Source organism: Oncorhynchus kisutch, linkage group LG4 (assembly GCF_002021735.2).
Source record: "Oncorhynchus kisutch isolate 150728-3 linkage group LG4, Okis_V2, whole genome shotgun sequence".
Classification (NCBI taxonomy): Eukaryota; Metazoa; Chordata; class Actinopteri; order Salmoniformes; family Salmonidae; genus Oncorhynchus; species Oncorhynchus kisutch.
The window spans coordinates 9,110,888-9,129,947 of record NC_034177.2 but is presented as its reverse complement, the minus strand read 5'-3'; the positions used below and the strand labels follow the sequence as shown (position 1 = coordinate 9,129,947).

Sequence of the window (19,060 nt, the reverse complement as noted above, 5' to 3'; positions counted from 1 at the left end):
CTGCCGCCCCACATTTACTCACACACTTAATGGTTTCACACACTCTGCTGTGTTTCAGCTGGATCTGCTGGTGGTGGATGCAGCCAAAGAGAAGAGGGACATGGAGCAGAAACACTCCACCATTCAACAGAAGGTACAACCCCCCCGTCCCCCCCCGTCCCCGTCAGCTCTATGAGCCTCTGGTCTAGAGTGGTGATCTGGGAGAGGAGATCTCTCAGCGATTTTAAAAAGCCTTTCTTATTATATTCCTACCCTTTGCTATTAGGACCAGCCCTGAAACTCTGCTATTAGGACCAGGCCTGAAACTCTGCTATTAGGACCAGCCCTGAAACTCTGCTATTAGGACCAGCCCTGAAACCCCCCCCCCCCACAGACATAGAAATATACAGTATGTATTGTTATGAATGGAGCCATTATTAACTATCTACATCATTGGACAGGCTTGGGTAATGGCATCTCATTGGACAGGCTTGGGTAATGGCATCTCATTGGACAAGCTTGGGTAATGGCATCTCACAGGCTACGTCCTAAAATGGCGTTCTGGTAAAAAGTGGTGCTCTACATAGTGAATAGGATGCCATTTAGTACACAACGTTAGGGTGATCTCATACAGTCACACAACTTACATTATTCAAGGGGGTCGGAAGCTCCGGAGGGCTCACTTAACAACGGGTACGTTTCACCATCACAGCCCTCTAATGCCACCGTGTTGGGTGGTAGATGTCATCTAGGCCTAAGTCACCAACTAAATCCTCAGAAAAATTCCCATTTAAAATGTGTGCATGCGAAAGAGACCTTGGTCTCAATGGAACTCCCCGTTAAAGGTCAAACAAATCAAATTCCTTTTGTATTGGTAGTTAATGTAAGTCCAAGACACTTGGGACAAGTCTAACTGAAACCTGTTTTTGTACATTTTGGTGAGTTTTAAGTGCGTCTGTGTGTTTCTGCCTGGCCTCGTCATGTAGTCTGCGTCTTCAAGGAAATGTCTTTCTCGCTCCCTTTTTTAGTGTGTGTGTGTAGGTGTGTGTGTGTGTGTGCGCGCACGTGGTGAGCAGCAGCTGGCTCTCCAGCCTAAGCACCATTTCCAGCCAGGACCTCTCTCATAGGTGGCCCGTGCCAACTTCTGCTCGTCCTTGAGCTCATTGCTTCCCAGCGCCCTCACTCTCTCTCCAACCCCCCCCCCCCCCCTCCCTTTCAGTAGAATGCTATTTTTATATTGTCTCGCTCCCTCCATCTCCCTCTGCCTCGGTACTTCATTCCCTCTTTCCCTCTCTCGCTGCCTCTTTCATACACTCCCTCTTTCCCTCTCTCTCTGCCTTTCTCCTAACTCCTTCTTTCACTCTCTCTCTGCCTTTTTCCTAACTCCTTCTCGTCCTTCCTCTCCCGCTCTGCCAGTATGTATAAGCAGTTCTAATCTCTCCTCTTTCTTCCTTCTCCACTCTCTACTCTTTCCCAGGCTGCTCTGCAGGTAAGCCTTTCCCCCTGCCCATTTTTGTCTCTGTCCTGTTTCTGTGCTGTCTCCTGTTCTTTCTGCATGTTGACTGCCCCTGACAGGAATTTAGTAGACTGCTAGAGCAAAACCGACCCAGTCATTCATGTAGACAGACTAGGGTAATCACCATGATGTATTATTGACAAATGCCAGACGTGACCGGGTTAATTACATGCCTGACGTGCTCTGTGTCGTGTGTATCCGTTGAAGTCCATGCATGCCGACTGTGGTAAATGCCAATCATTCATTCACCTTGTGTATTGTTGATACAGCATATTCTTTAACTCTCTGGTCATTAAGCCTTGCTGCAGAGGGAATGGAAGAGAGATTTTGTTAGGTTGATAAATCTCAAACAATGAGCTAAATGCTATAGGTGCTATAGCTATTGACATTCATCTTGCCTAGACTCATGTGCATTTAATTTTCATGAGTGTATTTTAGTACATCTTATATCTATCTACCTGTGTGAATTACTAATTGCCAGAGGGCACCATCGTGTCACAAAGAACCTCATTGGACGAAGGGGGCTTGAAGTTTATTCATGCTGCAGAAAAACATGTCTGTTCACAGGCGTACAGTGTGTGAGAGGGAGGAGTCGGCTCCATGGCTCTCAAACAGAAGCTGTATAAATGTTTCATGCCGGAGCTACTCTGCATGGAGTTGTGTTGGTTATTCTAACCCCATAGCACCAGCCAGCATCGACTTACACACACACTCACATCCCACCGACCTACACACACACACTCACATCCCATCGACCTACACACACACACTCACATCCCATCGACTTACACACACACTCACATCCCATTGACCTTCGCAAGCCGATGGGGCCTTAGCGGAAGGGGGAGGGGCCAAGCTCAGCCAGTAGCGGTGACAAGTGTTGATGACAGACACACACAGAGGGAAGGGAGGAAGGTTTTGTTGTGGGAGAGACAGCTAACCTGCAACTGTGACGGGGCTGTCACTAGAGATGCTGCGATGGGATAGGTGAAGGTAGATGACGCTAGCTAACCATCGTCACAGTGACTGGGGCACACACACACACTAACCTGTCACAGACATGGAGATGGAGATTTTCAGCAGGTTCCACTATGTGTGGTATCTGTGAGAGCGCTGGAGGAATAGGGCAAAACGTGTGTTTTTCTTTTCAGCTTGACATGGCTCTGTGCTTTGGGCATTCTCTGTGTGGTTAACAATCTCCATCTTGTATGTCAGAGAAACAAGTGTGATCTTTTATTTCTGTTTTTCAGTTTCTGTTTTTCTCAGCCTTTCTTGTTCTTCCGTTGTGAGTCTTTTAGGGGACAGAGGTTGATGGCCACAGCTTTTGCGCGTGGAGGTCCTCTGTACGTAATCGTTCATTTTAATTTGATATTTATTAATTGACCCCCCACCCCCCCACCCAACCCCACCTCTCCTGCCTGCACAACCGGAGTGATGACTGATTTGCATTGTCATGCTGTACATTAATGATTTTTGCCGAGGCGTGGGTTTTTTCCTCATTCTAATGTATGGCTCCAATTGTTTTCCTCCTCACTACAAAGCATTAGCCTGGTCCCAGATTAGTTTTGGCTGCCATTCCAACTCCTTGTCACTCATTGTCCAGTTGGCCGGTTGCTGTCATTACTTAGGCCCCGTTTTGAAACATTTACTTCCTCTTCTCCTTGAAGCAATACCTGATTGAACATGTATGGGAAGCTATGTGGTACAACCCTGCCTTCACCTTTCAATCCTGTTAGATTGCTGATTACTTCCAAGGTAGGAGAGAAGGATTCAAAAAATATATATAACTTTTAAAGCAGGGCGATGGTTTGCCCACACAATCGATTATTGCCTTGGTCTTTGACTGGTTGGGGTTTGGATTCTATGTCCCGGTCTGTCTTGAGCCCTTGCTGATTGGCCGCTGTGCTGTATGGCTTTGTGTTTGGGTCTTACAGACAGGCTCCAGTTGTAGTAGTGTCTTCAGAGGGATGGCATGTTTTCACCACTTCCCAAAATGAACAACTATTTCATTCCTCCGGGGTACATGCTGGGACACAGCCCCTGAATAATACATACAGCCCAAAAATACTTAAGAGTCTGACGAGGCTACACACTAGTGAGGCTACACTGTACAACCAGGCTACACACCAGTGAGGCTATACTGTACAACCAGGCTACACACTAGTGAGGCTACACTGTACAACCAGGCTACACACTAGTGAGGCTATACTGTACAACCAGGCTACACACTAGTGAGACTACACTGTACAACCAGGCTACACACTAGTGAGGCTACACTGTACAACCAGGCTACACAGTAGTGAGGCTATACTGTACAACCAGGCTACACACTAGTGAGGCTACACTGTACGACCAGGTTACACACTAGTGAGGCTACACTGTACGACCAGGTTACACACTAGTGAGGCTACACTGTACAACCAGGCTACACACCAGTGAGGCTATACTGTACAACCAGGCTACACACTAGTGAGGCTACACTGTACGACCAGGTTACACACTAGTGAGGCTACACTGTACAACCAGGCTACACACAAGTGAGGCTACACTGTACGACCAGGTTACACACTAGTGAGGCTACACTGTACAACCAGGTTACACACTAGTGAGGCTACACTGTACGACCAGGTTACACACTAGTGAGGCTATACTGTACAACCAGGCTACACACTAGTGAGGCTACACTGTACAACCAGGCTACACACAAGTGAGGCTACACTGTACAACAAGGCTACACAGTAGTGAGGCTACACTGTACGACCAGGTTACACACAAGTGAGACTACACTGTACAACCAGGTTACACACTAGTGAGGCTACACTGTACGACCAGGTTACACACTAGTGAGGCTATACTGTACAACCAGGCTACACACTAGTGAGACTACACTGTACAACCAGGCTACACACTAGTGAGGCTACACTGTACAACCAGGCTACACAGTAGTGAGGCTACACTGTACGACCAGGTTACACACAAGTGAGACTACACTGTACAACCAGGCTACACACTAGTGAGGCTACACTGTACAACCAGGCTACACACTAGTGAGGCTACACTGTACAACCAGGCTACACACCAGTGAGGCTACATTGTACAACGAGGCTACACACTAGTGAGGCTACACTGTACAACGAGGCTACACACCAGTGAGGCTATACTGTACAACCAGGCTACACACCAGTGAGGCTATACTGTACAACTAGGCTACACACCAGTGAGGCTATACTGTACAACCAGGCTACACACTAGTGAGGCTACACTGTACAACGAGGCTACACACTAGTGAGGCTACACTGTACAACGAGGCTACACACTAGTGAGGCTATACTGTACAACGAGGCTACACACTAGTGAGGCTACACTGTACAACGAGGCTACACACTAGTGAGGCTACACTGTACAACCAGGCTATACTGTACAACGAGGCTACACACTAGTAAGGCTACACTGTACAACGAGGCTACACACTAGTGAGGCTATACTGTACAACCAGGCTACACACCAGTGAGGCTACACTGTACAACCAGGCTACACACTAGTTAGGCTACACTGTACAACGAGGCTACACACTAGTGAGGCTACACTGTACAACCAGGCTACACACCAGTGAGGCTATACTGTACAACGAGGCTACACACTAGTAAGGCTACACTGTACAACGAGGCTACACACTAGTGAGGCTATACTGTACAACCAGGCTACACACCAGTGAGGCTACACTGTACAACCAGGCTACACACTAGTTAGGCTATACTGTACAACCAGGCTACACACCAGTGAGGCTACACTGTACAACCAGGCTACACACTAGTTAGGCTACACTGTACAATCAAATCACATTTTATTTGTCACATGTGCCGAATACAACAGGTGTAGTAGACCTTACAATGAAATGCTGAATACAACAGGTGTAGTAGACCTTACAGTGAAATTCTGAATACAACAGGTGTAGTAGACCTTACAGTGAAATGCTGAATACAACAGGTGTAGTAGAGCTGAATACAACAGGTGTAGTAGACCTGAATACAACAGGTGTAGTAGACCTGAATACAACAGGTGTAGTAGACCTGAATACAACAGGTGTAGTAGACCTGAATACAACAGGTGTAGTAGAACCTTACAGTGAAATGCTTTACAGGATACAACAAGGCAACACTGTAAAATGAGGCCTTAGTTACTGTAAGTAGACTGTGCACACTAGGGTAAATCATCTCCTCTTCCTCAGGTGTCTTTCGAGCATTACATTATATTTGTTCATTTTGTCCGTCAGTTCGACGTCTCAGACAGCACAGGCCCAGGTTTTGACTAAACTTGGGGGAATGATGCGTGTTGCCATAGAGAGCCGGCATTTTACTAAATGCCCCCTGATTGACCCTAAGGCTGGAGCTATGGTAATGAACTGGAATGTGTGAGTCACACCAGAGAGGAAGAAGCGAGGGTGTAACTTTTGAAGGCATTGTATTTTCAGTGTTCGATCGGCCCACTTGTATCTGGTCAATATATTGGATCATCTGTGGTCACACACAGTAATTGAAATGTGTTAGTCACATGCAATATCTCAATTGGCCCAAGTGTGGGGGGGGGGGGGGGGGGCTGCTGCATCATTTGTGGAGGACGACATGTTTACTGTTGCCTTGTTTGATCATGGTTAGTGATAAACCCAGCTGTCATATGAGACAGGATTTCCTTACCAAACTCTCTCTCAAGACTGATTGGAGAGGGTGTGAGGAGGGCTCTGTCCTTTTTGTCTTTGTCTTATTTAGAGTTGTTATTGTCACGGTGGAGGGCTGAAACATAATTATTTCCCCCCACGATGAAATGGGAGGGGGAGAGACTATGGTCTGGATCTATCTCAGTTCGTATGGCAGTCACACGCAATATCTCACACCACTGGCCCGACGACTGACCCATCCTGCTCACCACTGACCCGACGACTGACCCATCCTGCTCACCACTGGCCCGTCCTGCTCACCACTGACCCATCCTGCTCACCACTGACCCGACGACTGACCCGTCCTGCTCACCACTGACCCGTCCTGCTCACCACTGACCCGACGACTGACCCGTCCTGCTCACCACTGACCCGTCCTGCTCACCACTGACCCGTCCTGCTCACCACTGACCCATCCTGCTCACCACTGACCCATCCTGCTCACCACTGACCCGACGACTGACCCGTCCTGCTCACCACTGACCCGTCCTGCTCACCACTGACCCGTCCTGCTCACCACTGACCCGACGACTGACCCGTCTTGCTCACCACTGACCCGACGACTGACCCGTCTTGCTATGGAGATCCGGGGGGGAATCTGTTTTTATTTAAATTTTTTAACAACAATGCATTTTAAAACCGTGATGATATTTACTGGTAGTAAGAGTTGTGGTGCATTTAGTAGTTACCCTCTCTTTGATTGAAGGGGTTCATATAGTAGTTACCCTCTCTTTGATTGAAGGGGTTCATTTAGTAGTTACCCTCTCTTTGATTGAAGGGGTTCATTTAGTAGTTACCCTCTCTTTGATTGAAGGGGTTAATTTAGTAGTTACCCTCTCTTGGATTGAAGGGGTTCATATAGTAGTTACCCTCTCTTTGATTGAAGGGGTTCATATAGTAGTTACCCTCTCTTTGATTGAAGGGGTTCATATAGTAGTTACCCTCTCTTTGATTGAAGGGGTTCATATAGTAGTTACCCTCTCTTTGATTGACACAGTTGGGCATCTTTGTACAGACAGTTTCCGTCCCCCCTCCATTTGTCTGCCTGCCACTGCCTACATTCTGTACTGTACCCCCCCCCCCATCCAAAAATAACCTCTGTTGTCCTACAGTATAAGTGTGTATGTCAAACCAGGGGATTGCTAGGCTGAGGTGTTTAGCTCCAGGCCCCTTTGCTCAGGTTACAGTGCAGAGTGCAATCTGGTCGTGAGGACCCCCCCCCCCCCCCCCACCACCCCGTTAGCTGTATGTAGAGGCCGAAGGTTTGATGTTGAAGCACAACAACACAGTGGTCAAACTCCTGTTACACACAGATCAACCAACGGCGTCTTGCAGACAGATGCAGACCTTACTCTGGAGCGATTGGGACAACTATAGGCCAGTGGAACCAAGATCTGACAGTATTGGTTTGTGTTGCCGGGGGCAGATTTGACCGTGCCACTCTAAGGACATGTTGTGTGCTAGTAGTCATTTGGAACTGAGAGGATTACTGCCATCGTTTTACACTTGTTTATGTTTATTATCCTACAATTAAAGTGTTATCTTTCCTATCGCAGATAGAATTTGACTTGCTTTGTTAAATAAAAGTTCTTTAAAAAAACACACAGAAAACAAAATGATCTGTTTTTATTAAATCCGATTGTTTGTCTTCAAACTCTTAACGACAAGTTCAGCAGCACTTTGAACAGTGAATTCATAGAAGTTTTATCACCCCCATTCCCAACCTCTGACTGCATGGTGTCCAGTGTCCCAGAGGCTTAGGAAACTGTGGCAGGCTGGAGGGGAAGGGCTATCTCATGACAGTGGTGGCCGGTTGGTCAAGTTACAGGGGTGTCGGTGGCTCTTTCAGAGAGAAGGCAACTCTGCCCCAGACCACAGGTGTTAAAGGATCGAGTCAGCTTACTGTCACAGCATGAGGACCGATGCAACAGAACTAGAATGAGTAGAATGGACGTCCCCATTCAAGGTTTTTTTGTTTTTTTTACCTTTATTTTACTAGGCAAGTCGGTTAAGAACAAATTCTTATTTTCAATGACGGCCTAGGAACAGTGGGTTAACTTCCTGTTCAAGGGCAGAACGACAGATTTGTACCTTGTCAGCTTGGTGATTCGAACCTGCAACCTTTCGGTTACTAGTCCAACGCTCTAACCACTAGGCTACCCTTAATGACGCTATAATGGGTGGATTGGCAGCCGTTTTAAGAGTCTATTTCTATGGTCACTGCTACGTCCGCCTGGATCTCTCTTGGGCCTGGATCTCTCTTGGGCCTGGATCTCTCTTGGGCCTTGGATCTCTCTTGGGCCTTGGATCTCTCTTGGGCCTGGATCTCTCTTGGGCCTGGATCTCTCTTGGGCCTGGATCTCTCTTGGGCCTTGGATCTCTCTTGGGCCTTGGATCTCTCTTGGGCCTGGATCTCTCTTGGGCCTGGATCTCTCTTGGGCCTGGATCTCTCTTGGGCCTTGGATCTCTCTTGGGCCTGGATCTCTCTTGGGCCTGGATCTCTCTTGGGCCTTGGATCTCTTGGGCCTGGATCTCTCTTGGGCCTGGATCTCTCTTGGGCCTGGATCTCTCTTGGGCCTGGATCTCTCTTGGGCCTGGATCTCTCTTGGGCCTGGATCTCTCTTGGGCCTGGATCTCTCTTGGGCCTGGATCTCTCTTGGGCCTGGATCTCTCTTGGGCCTGGATCTCTCTTGGGCCTTGGATCTCTCTTGGGCCTTGGATCTCTCTTGGGCCTTGGATCACTCTTGGGCCTTGGATCACTCTTGGGCCTTGGATCTCTCTTGGGCCTTGGATCTCTCTTGGGCCTTGGATCTCTCTTGGGCCTTGGATCTCTCTTGGGCCTGGATCTCTCTTGGGCCTGGATCTCTCTTGGGCCTGGATCTCTCTTGGGCCTGGATCTCTCTTGGGCCTGGATCTCTCTTGGGCCTGGATCTCTCTTGGGCCTTGGATCTCTCTTGGGCCTTGGATCTCTCTTGGGCCTTGGATCTCTCTTGGGCCTTGGATCTCTCTTGGGCCTTGGATCTCTCTTGGGCCTTGGATCTCTCTTGGGCCTTGGATCTCTCTTGGGCCTTGGATCTCTCTTGGGCCTTGGATCTCTCTTGGGCCTTGGATCTCTCTTGGGCCTGGATCTCTAGAACATTTCTATTTCAAAGGACCGGGCATACTCAGTAGGCACTAAATAGGAAAATGTCTAGTTTGTGTGAGACTACCTCACCCGTTTACGAAAACGCATTCTCCCTGTTTTAATTTTGATCAAACCCAAATATTGAACCAACATCTTTTCAAAGTACCCTGCTCTTCCTCTCCAAACTCCATAGAAATACCATTTAATGTGAGTTGTATAATTAGCCATGACTTTTATAGAAACCCATTGCTTTTGTTTTTGTGTTTGTTACCTACTGAATTGTCCTTTTTTGTAAGGTCAACAGGGTTGTTCATTAATGCCCACCGTAGAAAAACATTGTGCAACGGAAAACGAAAGCAGGCTTTTCTTATTGGACAAGTTTAGTGGTTTTCTTCCTTTTCATGCCTAGTGAACATGACCCCAAAATGTGTTGCTCAATGGTGCTGAGTCGCTCTTCACGTGGACGCTCACAGTGAATCGGGATCAGACTGTTTTGCCCGCCTTACTGACTGAACGTGTCTGTACGCCACAAGCCTGTTTGTGTGCTGTGTATTCTGTGTAAAACCAAGTGCTACCAACACCAAATGCCATTGTCCATTCAAATGTATATTTTTCTCCCTTTCTTTTCTCCCTCTCTGTTCTCCTACCTCTGCTCTCTCTCCCTCTCTGTCTTCTCCTACCTCTGCTCTCTCTCCCTCTGTGTGTTCTCCTACCTCTGCTCTCTCTTTCAGGACTTCTCGAATGACGACACCAAGCTGGAGTACAATGTGGATGCAGACAATGGCATTGCGATGGAGGGCTACCTGTTTAAGAGGGCCAGCAACGCCTTCAAAACATGGAACAGGTTAGCTAGAGGACATGATGCAAATCTCTCTCCTTCTCCCCCTTCTCTCTCCTTCTCCCCCGCCTCCCCCTTCTCTCTCCTTCTCCCCGCCTCCCCCTTCTCTCTCCTTCTCCCCCGCCTCCCCCTTCTCTCTCCTTCTCCCCCGCCTCCCCCTTCTCTCTCCTTCTCCCCCGCCTCCCCCTTCTCTCTCCTTCTCCCCCGCCCTCCCCCTTCTCTCTCCTTCTCCCCCGCCTCCCCCTTCTCTTCCTTCTCCCCCGCCTCCCCCTCTCTCTCCTTCTCCACCGCCTCCCCCTTCTCTCTCCTTCTCCACCGCCTCCCCCTTCTCTCTCCTTCTCCACCGCCTCCCCCTTCTCTCTCCTTCTCCACCGCCTCCCCTTCTCTCTCCTTCTCCCCCGCCTCCCCCTTCTCTCTCCTTCTCCCCCGCCTCCCTTCTCTCCTCCTTCTCCCCGCCTCCCCCTTCTCTCTCCTTCTCCCCGCCTCCCCCTTCTCTCTCCTTCTCCCCGCCTCCCCCTTCTCTCTCCTTCTCCCCGCCTCCCCCTTCTCTCTCCTTCTCCCCCGCCTCCCCCTTCTCCCGCCTCCCCTTCTCCCCCGCCTCCCCCTCTCTCTCCTCCCCCTCCTCTCCTCTCCCCGCCTCCCTTCTCTCTCCTTCTCCCCCTTCTCTCTCCTTCTCCCCCGCCTCCCCCTTCTCTCTCCTTCTCCCCCTTCTCTCTCCTTCTCCCCCGCCTCCCCCTTCTCTCTCCTTCTCCCCCTTCTCTCTCCTTCTCTCTCCTTCTCCCCCTTCTCTCTCCTTCTCCCCTTCTCTCTCCTTCTCCCCTTCTCTCTCCTTCTCCCCCGCCTCCCCCTTCTCTCTCCTTCTCCCCCGCCCCTCCCCCTTCTCTCTCCTTCTCCCCCGCCTCCCCCTTCTCTCTCCTTCTCCCCCGCCTCCCCCTTCTCTCTCCTTCTCCCCCGCCTCCCCTTCTCTCTCCTTCTCCCCCGCCTCCCCCTTCTCCCCCGCCTCCCCTTCTCCCCCGCCTCCCCCTTCTCCCCCGCCTCCCCTTCTCCCCCGCCTCCCCCTTCTCTCTCCTTCTCCCCCTTCTCTCTCCTTCTCCCCCGCCTCCCCCTTCTCTCTCCTTCTCCCCCTTCTCTCTCCTTCTCCCCCGCCTCCCCCTCTCTCTCCTCTCCCCTTCTCTCTCCTTCTCTCTCCCTTCTCCCCCTTCTCTCTCCTTCTCCCCCTTCTCTCTCCTTCTCCCCCTTCTCTCTCCTTCTCCCCCGCCTCCCCCTTCTCTCTCCTTCTCCCCCGCCTCCCCCTTCTCTCTCCTTCTCCCCCGCCTCCCCCTTCTCTCTCCTTCTCCCCCACCTCCCCCTTCTCTCTCCTTCTCCCCCTTCTCTCTCCTTCTCCCCCGCCTCCCCCTTCTCTCTCCTTCTCCCCCTTCTCTCTCCTTCTCTCTCCTTCTCCCCCTTCTCTCTCCTTCTCCCCCTTCTCTCTCCTTCTCCCCCGCCTCCCCCTTCTCTCTCCTTCTCCCCCGCCTCCCCCTTCTCTCTCCTTCTCCCCCGCCTCCCCCTTCTCTCTCCTTCTCCCCCGCCTCCCCCTTCTCCCCCACCTCCCCCTTCTCTCTCCTTCTCCCCCGCCTCCCCCTTCTCTCTCCAGCTGTGCCCTGTAATGACTTCACCGTTGCGCTAAACACCATGTTCAGTAGGTAGAACATTCCTGGTAGCAGTAATCTTTCTGTGTCCTCTAACCTTACGGTGGTTTTTGTTACTAGCTGGGTGGGTAGGTGATAAGTCACTGTTTAGTATTCATTCATCCAGGGCAGTCAGTCAGGAGGGAATAATGGTGGGAGGGAGGTAGTGACGTGGTCTTCTGACACCTGGGAGAGCGCAGCGCTCCGTGAGCTGCATGGAGCTAGCAAGGAGAACACCAAGCCTTTTATTGTTCTGTAGCCTCCAAACACATTCCCTGTGCTGCGAGATGGTCTCCATGCTGTTTGAAAAATGCAATATTATAGTGCAGGGAAGCTTTTTCCCAGACCTTCCATCAAACCGTGACAAACGGTCTAGTTTTCTACCAGCCCTTCCAGAATAGGATTTAATCACCATAATATCAGATTATTATTTTGTCCATTTATTTGTCCTTCATTAAATCTCTATCAATTTTAATTGACTATTAAATACTTCAAATTGTCTCACCTGTTGACCGTGATGTGAACGTTCCTCTCCTTTCAGGCGCTGGTTCTCCATTCAAAACAATCAGCTAGTTTACCAGAAGAAGTTCAAGGTAAGTCGGATTATACCATTCGTGTCCCAAATTGGTTCCCTGTATAGTGCACTACTTTTGACCAGAGCCCTATGGGTAGTGCCCTGTATAGGGACAAAGGGTCCCATTTGGGATGTGGCCAACATGGAGGTAGCGTTGAATGTGGAGCACAGTTAACACAAAACAGATGAGTTTGTGGAATAGGGAGGGAAAACAGATGAGTTTGTGGAATAGGGAGGAAAAAACAGATGAGTTTGTGGAATAGGGAGGGAAAACAATTCACTTTGATGCAGGTAACCAGGTTACAATATGGAATTAAATTAACACCTGTGTTGTGTATACCTCTGAAGAAATTACATTTGCGTGCGTGTCTGTGTGTGCTCTCTTGAGGCTGCGCCGTGCAATTGTATATGAGTGTGTACATTGCATTGTGTGTGTGTGTTACGGAGGCTATGTTCTCCTTTCCCAGGATAATCCCACAGTGGTGGTGGAGGACTTGCGGCTATGTACAGTCAAACACTGTGAAGATATCGAACGCCGCTTCTGCTTTGAAGTGGTGTCACCCACCAAGTAAATACACACACACACACACACACTATAATGAACATATATACAAAAGTATGTGGACACGCCTTCAAATTAGTGGATTTGGCTGTTTCAGCCACACCCCTTGCTGACAGGTTTATACAATCGAGCTCACCGCCATGCAATCTCCATAGACAAACAATGGCCCATACTGTAGAGCTCAGTGACTTTCAACGTGGCACCGTCATAGGATGCCACCTTTCCAACAAAGGTCCAACACCTGTAAGTGCTGTTATTGTTAAGTGGAAATGTCTAGGAGCCACAACGGCTCACCCGAGAAGTGGTAGGCCACACGAGCTCACAGAATGGGATCGCTGAAGAACGTAGCGCATAAAAATTCTGTCCTCGGTTGCAACATTCACTACCTAGTTCCAAACTGCATCTGGAAGCAACGTCAGCACAAGAACTGCTAGAACTGTTCGTCGGGAGGGGTTTCCGTGACAGAGCAGCCACACACAAGACTAAGATCACCGTGTGCAATGCCAAGCGTCGGCTGAAGTGGTGTAAAGCTCGTCCGCCATTGGATTGTGGATCACTAAGAACGTGTTTTCTGGAGTGTTGAATCACGCTTCACCATCTGGCAGTCCAACGGACAAATCTGGGTTTGGTGGATGCCACGAGAACGCAACCTGCCCGAATGCATAGGGCCAACTGTAAAGTTTGGTGGAGGAATAATGGTCTGGGGCTGTTTTTCATGGTTCGGGCCCCTTAGTTCCAGTGAGGGGAATAATCACCCAACTTCAGTGCCCGACCTCACTAATGCTCTTGTAGCTGAACGCTGCACGGACTTGCTTCCAATGTTCCAACATCTAGTGGAAAGCCTTCGAGTGGAGGCTGTTATGGCAGCAAGGGGGGAACCAACTCCATATTAATGCCCCTGAATTTGGAATGAGATGTTTCACGAGCAGGTATCCACATACTTTTGGTCATGTAGTGTATATACACTTACAGATACAAGTGCACACAGAGTACCTAGACACCCCAATATTGTCACACCACACACAGTCTGGTGCTGCTCAGTAACAAATTGAAATCTAGTGTGTAGAGGTCTATCAGGCCAGGAAGCAGGCTGATGTCCCAGTGTCCCTCCCCCTCCAGGAGTTGTATTATGCAGGCTGACTCTGAGAAGCTGAGGCAGGCTTGGATCAAAGCTGTCCAGAACAGCATCGCCACTGCCTTCCGGGAGCAGGGAGAGGACGCTGAGGTGAGTCACCACGCGCTGCCAGAACTAAAGACCTCCATGACATTTCTCCATGTTATTTATTTGCCATTTTGTTTTCGTTTAGTACATGTCAGGATGAAAATGATCAGACGTACCTCTTGTGAACAAAAGTAAAGGATTTCCCTCGTGTGTGTGTGTGTGTGTGTGTGTGTGTGTGTGTGTGTGTGTGTCTGACAATAGACAATGAAGTAACGTTCTTCTAGTGTTATATGTTGTGTATAACGTCGTGTTCATGACCCTCCATGCCAGAAGCTGGACCGGAAATCTTCCACGTCCACAGGCAGCCTGGACTCAGGCGGCGAGCCCAAAGAGAGGTCACTGAAAGGGGAGAGCGCCCTCCAGAGGGTCATGGTCATTGGGGGCAACGCCTGCTGCTGTGACTGTGGTCAACCTGACCCACGCTGGGCCAGCATCAACCTGGGCATCACCCTCTGTATCCAGTGCTCTGGGATACACAGGTATACTACCAGTACTTCTGTATGTAGTAATACACTGAACAAAAATATAAACGCAACATGTAAAGTGTTGGTCCCGTGTTTCATGAGCTGAATTTTTTTTTTTTATGCACAAGAAGCTTATTTCTCTAAAACGTTGTGCACCAATATGTTTACATCCCTGTTAGTGAGCCAATAAAAGGCCACTTTAAAATGTGCGGTTTTGTCACACAACAGAATGACACAGATGTCTCAAGTTGAGGGAGCGTGCAAATTGACATGCTGACCGCAGGAATGTCCACCAGAGCTGTTGGCTCAGAATTTAATGTAAGCTCCAATGTCTTTTTTAGAGAATTACATCCGCAGACCACGTGTAACTTCGCCTGCCCCGGACCTCCACATCCAGCCGCTTCACCTGTGGGATTGTCTGAGGGGGGGGGGGGGGGGGGCTGGCTGAGGAGTATTTCTGTCTGTCATAAAGCCCTTTTGTGGGGGGGTGAACATAATCTGATTGGTTGGCTCCCCAGTGGGTGGGTCTATACCCTCCCAGGCCCGCCCCTGCCCAGTCATGTTAAATCCATAGATTAAAGCCTAATGAATGTATTTCAATGGACTGATTCTCTTTATATGAACTGTAGCTGTAGTAAAATCTTTGAAATTGTTGCATGTTTTAATTGCATATATTTTTGTTCACTGTATATATTTGTCACCCACTGCTTCCAGGATACACAGTACATTCCTATCACTGCAGATACTACACATCACGGTACTACTAACTTCATATGTATTCGTAGGCGTCATGCACATAGGGGGCACCGGAGGAAGTGTTTAATTTTTATTGATTTTTAATTTGATTTATTATACTAGCCAGTTAGCAATGTTATGAAGATAGTTTTAGCTAGCCCAGACAGGTTCCCAACCTCATAACTAGGCTGTCAATCAAGTTCGAGTCGCTAGCTTGTCTAACTATCTTAGCAGACATGTCTGCTGGCATGATTGGTAGACTTTTTTGAAAAGCAAGCAATAACTAAATGTACTGAATAAGACTCGCATTCCTTTCAATCGTTTACCCAGATGTTAGTAGAGAAGCATATTCAGTTCCTCTTCAATAAGAACCACTAGTTCTGAGGATACGCTCGAGAAGTGTGCTTAGATATATATATGTCTTTTGTTAAACATTTAATTCAGCATAATGGTGGTTACTCTAGATTTCAGGAAAAAGCTGTTTCAGCTGTTTGAAAAATCCCCAATTCTCCAACATACGGACGGACGGTGGACCGCATTTTAGACTGTAGAATGGTGCTGTACGACAACATACCGAACTGTAGACTGGTGCTGTACGACCACATTCCGAACTGTAGACTGGTGCTGTACGACAACATACGGACGGTGGACCGCATTTTAGACTGTAGAATGGTGCTGTACGACAACATACCGAACTGTAGACTGGTGCTGTACGACAACATACCGAACTGTAGACTGGTGCTGTACGACAACATACCGAACTGTAGACTGGTGCTGTACGACAACATACCGAACTGTAGACTGGTGCTGTACGACAACATACCGAACTGTAGACTGGTGCTGTACGACCACATTCCGAACTGTAGACTGGTGCTGTAAGACCACATTCCGAACTGTAGACTGGTGCTGTACGACAACATACCGAACTGTAGACTGGTGCTGTAAGACCACATTCCGAACTGTAGACTGGTGCTGTACGACAACATACCGAACTGTAGACTGGTGCTGTAAGACCACATTCCGAACTGTAGACTGGTGCTGTACGACAACATACCGAACTGTAGACTGGTGCTGTACAACAACATACCGAACTGTAGACTGGTGCTGTACGACAACATACCGAACTGTAGACTGGTGCTGTACAACAGTAGAAAGGTTCACCTTTTGTTTTTACTAGATGGGGAATAAAACAATCAAAAGCTCAGTAAATCTGTTCCCATGTGCATTTTAGACTGTAGACTTACTCTTACTAACTGCATACTCTCACCTTGTGGCCACAGTACAAACTACACCCTCAATTGAACAGCATGTTCCTGTGATGAAGCTGTGTGGACTCAGTTATTTTTAGACAGTCTCTTTGATGCATGAGTTAATAACAGACTCTCACCATCTGCAGGAGTCTGGGGGTCCATTTCTCCAAAGTGCGCTCGCTCACCCTGGACTCATGGGAACCGGAACTACTCAAGGTGAGAAAGGAAAGGGGGGAGGGTGAGAGATGGAGGGGCACAAAGAGAGAGGCAGGAGTTTTTCACACTCACATACTCCCTCTCTTGGATTCGCTAGTGACAGATCAATGCTAAAATGTAATGGTTACAGATTACTGTCTTTTACATGTCATGAATTTGCATGAATGACATGCTGTCCTCGGAATGTACTGGTTAATTTTGTCATAGTAACATAATTGTGTGTGTGTGTGGTGTGTTGAACACAGCTGATGTGTGAGCTGGGTAACGGGGTCATCAACCAGATCTACGAGGCTGGGAGAGAGGAGCTGGGAGCCATGAAGCCAAAGCCGACAGACCCCAGGTACTACCGCTGTGTTGTTCTATAGCTACCATTCATTGCAAGATGGCGCCGACAGAGATGGTCGCCTTGCTTCGAGTCCTTAGGATTATTTCTGTATTATTTCTTACATTGTTAGCCCAGAAAATCTTATGTATTATTACATACAACCGGAAAGAAGTATTGGATATAAGTGCGACGTCAATTTACCAACAACCACCAGGAATACGACTTTCCCGAAGCGGATCCTTTGTTCGGACCACCACCCAGGACAGTGGATCTAATCCCAGAAGATGACCCAAAACAACGTCGCCGCAGAAGAGGCAGACGGAGCGGCCTCCTGGTCAGGCTCCGTAGGCGGGCACATCGCCCACCGCTTCCGAGTATACTGCTCGCCAATGTCCAGTCTCTTGACAACAAGTTAGACTAAATTAGAGCAAGGGTTGCTTTACAGAGAGACATCAGAGATTGTATCTCTCGGGATTAAGTTGTCGGAGTCGGTTCAGCCATCAGGCTTTTTCATGTGTCACGCCGCCCGAGATACACCCCCGCCCTTCTTCCCAGAGAGGTGTTTATGCTTCATGATTAACCACTCATGGTGTAAACATAACAACATACAGGAACTCAAGTCCTTCTGCTCACCTGACCTAGAATTCCTTACAATCAAATGCCGGCCATATTATCTCCCAAGAGTATTCTCGTCAGTTGTCTTCACAGCTGTGTATATACCCCCTCAAGTAGACACCACGATGGCCCTCAAGAAACTTCACTGGACTCACAATGCAAATTTGAGAACAAGGTTACCTAAATTCTATCAGCATATTGATTGCAGCACTAGCGTGGGCAATACACTCGATCACTGCTACTCTAACTTCCTTGATGCATACAAGAACCCATTTCAAGATTGTTTTGATCACGCTGACTGGGAAATGTGCCGGACAGCCTCAGAGAACGTTGATCTATACGCTGACTCTGTGAGTGAGTTTATAAGGAAAGGCATTGGAGATGTTGCACCCACTGTGACTATTAAAACCTACCATAACCAGAAACCGTGGATGGATGGCGGCATTCGCGCAAAACTGAAAGCACGAACCACCACATTTAATCATGGAAAGAGGACTGGGAATACGGCGAATATAAACAATGTAGTTATTCCCTCCGCAAGGGAATCAAACAAACAAAATGTCGGTATAGGGACAAAGTGGAGTCGGAGTTCAACGGCTCAGACACGAGACGTATGTGGCAGGGTCTACAGGAAATCACGGACTACGAAAAGAAAACATGCCACATAACGAACACCGTCTCGCTCCCAGACAAACTAAAGGATAATACAGTCCCATAGTTGCTGCCCATTAAAAAAAGACTGCGCCCCCTTCTCCGTGGTTGACCTGAGTAAGACGTATAAACCCTAGCAAGGTTGCTGGCATCCCTAGCCCCGTCCTCAGCATGCGCAGACCAGCTTTCTGGTGTGTTTATGGACATATTCAATCGCTCCTTATCCCAGTCTGCTGTCCCCACATGCTTCAAAATGGCCAACATTGTTTCTTTACCCAAGAAGGCAAAGATAACTGAACTAAATGACTACCGCCCCATAGCACTCACTTCTGTCATCATGATGTGCTTTGAGAGACTAGTCAAGGATCATATCACCTCCACTTTACCTGCCACCCTAGACCCACTTCAATTTTCATACCGACCCAACAGGTCCACAGACGATGCAATCACACTGCCCTATCCCATCTGGACAAGAGGAATACCTATGTAAGAATGCTGTTCATTGACTACAGCTCAGCATTCAACACCATATTACCCTCCAAACTCATCATTAAGCTGTAGGCCCTAGGTCTCAACCCCGCCCTGTGCAATTGGGTCCTGGACTTTCT

General features: G+C 48.6%; 1 protein-coding gene across 13 annotated transcripts in view; it reads left to right on the top strand.

Moving 5' to 3' along the window:
• LOC109876210 (arf-GAP with coiled-coil, ANK repeat and PH domain-containing protein 2) overlaps nt 1–19,060 on the top strand; it is a 70,116-nt gene that overhangs the window by 36,141 nt on the left and 14,915 nt on the right. For 5 of the 13 annotated variants that reach the window (XM_031822378.1, XM_031822377.1, XM_031822383.1 and 2 more), the window contains 10 exons: nt 59–133; nt 1,457–1,468; nt 2,794–2,838; nt 10,065–10,177; nt 12,380–12,431; nt 12,880–12,980; nt 14,094–14,199; nt 14,467–14,675; nt 16,792–16,861; nt 17,107–17,201. In XM_031822378.1, the coding sequence (XP_031678238.1) occupies nt 59–133; nt 1,457–1,468; nt 2,794–2,838; nt 10,065–10,177; nt 12,380–12,431; nt 12,880–12,980; nt 14,094–14,199; nt 14,467–14,675; nt 16,792–16,861; nt 17,107–17,201 (878 nt within the window). The remainder of the gene's footprint in view (nt 1–58; nt 134–1,456; nt 1,469–2,793; nt 2,839–10,064; nt 10,178–12,379; nt 12,432–12,879; nt 12,981–14,093; nt 14,200–14,466; nt 14,676–16,791; nt 16,862–17,106; nt 17,202–19,060) is intronic. The other 8 variants (XM_031822388.1, XM_031822387.1, XM_031822385.1 and 5 more) reach the window with 4 other exon arrangements.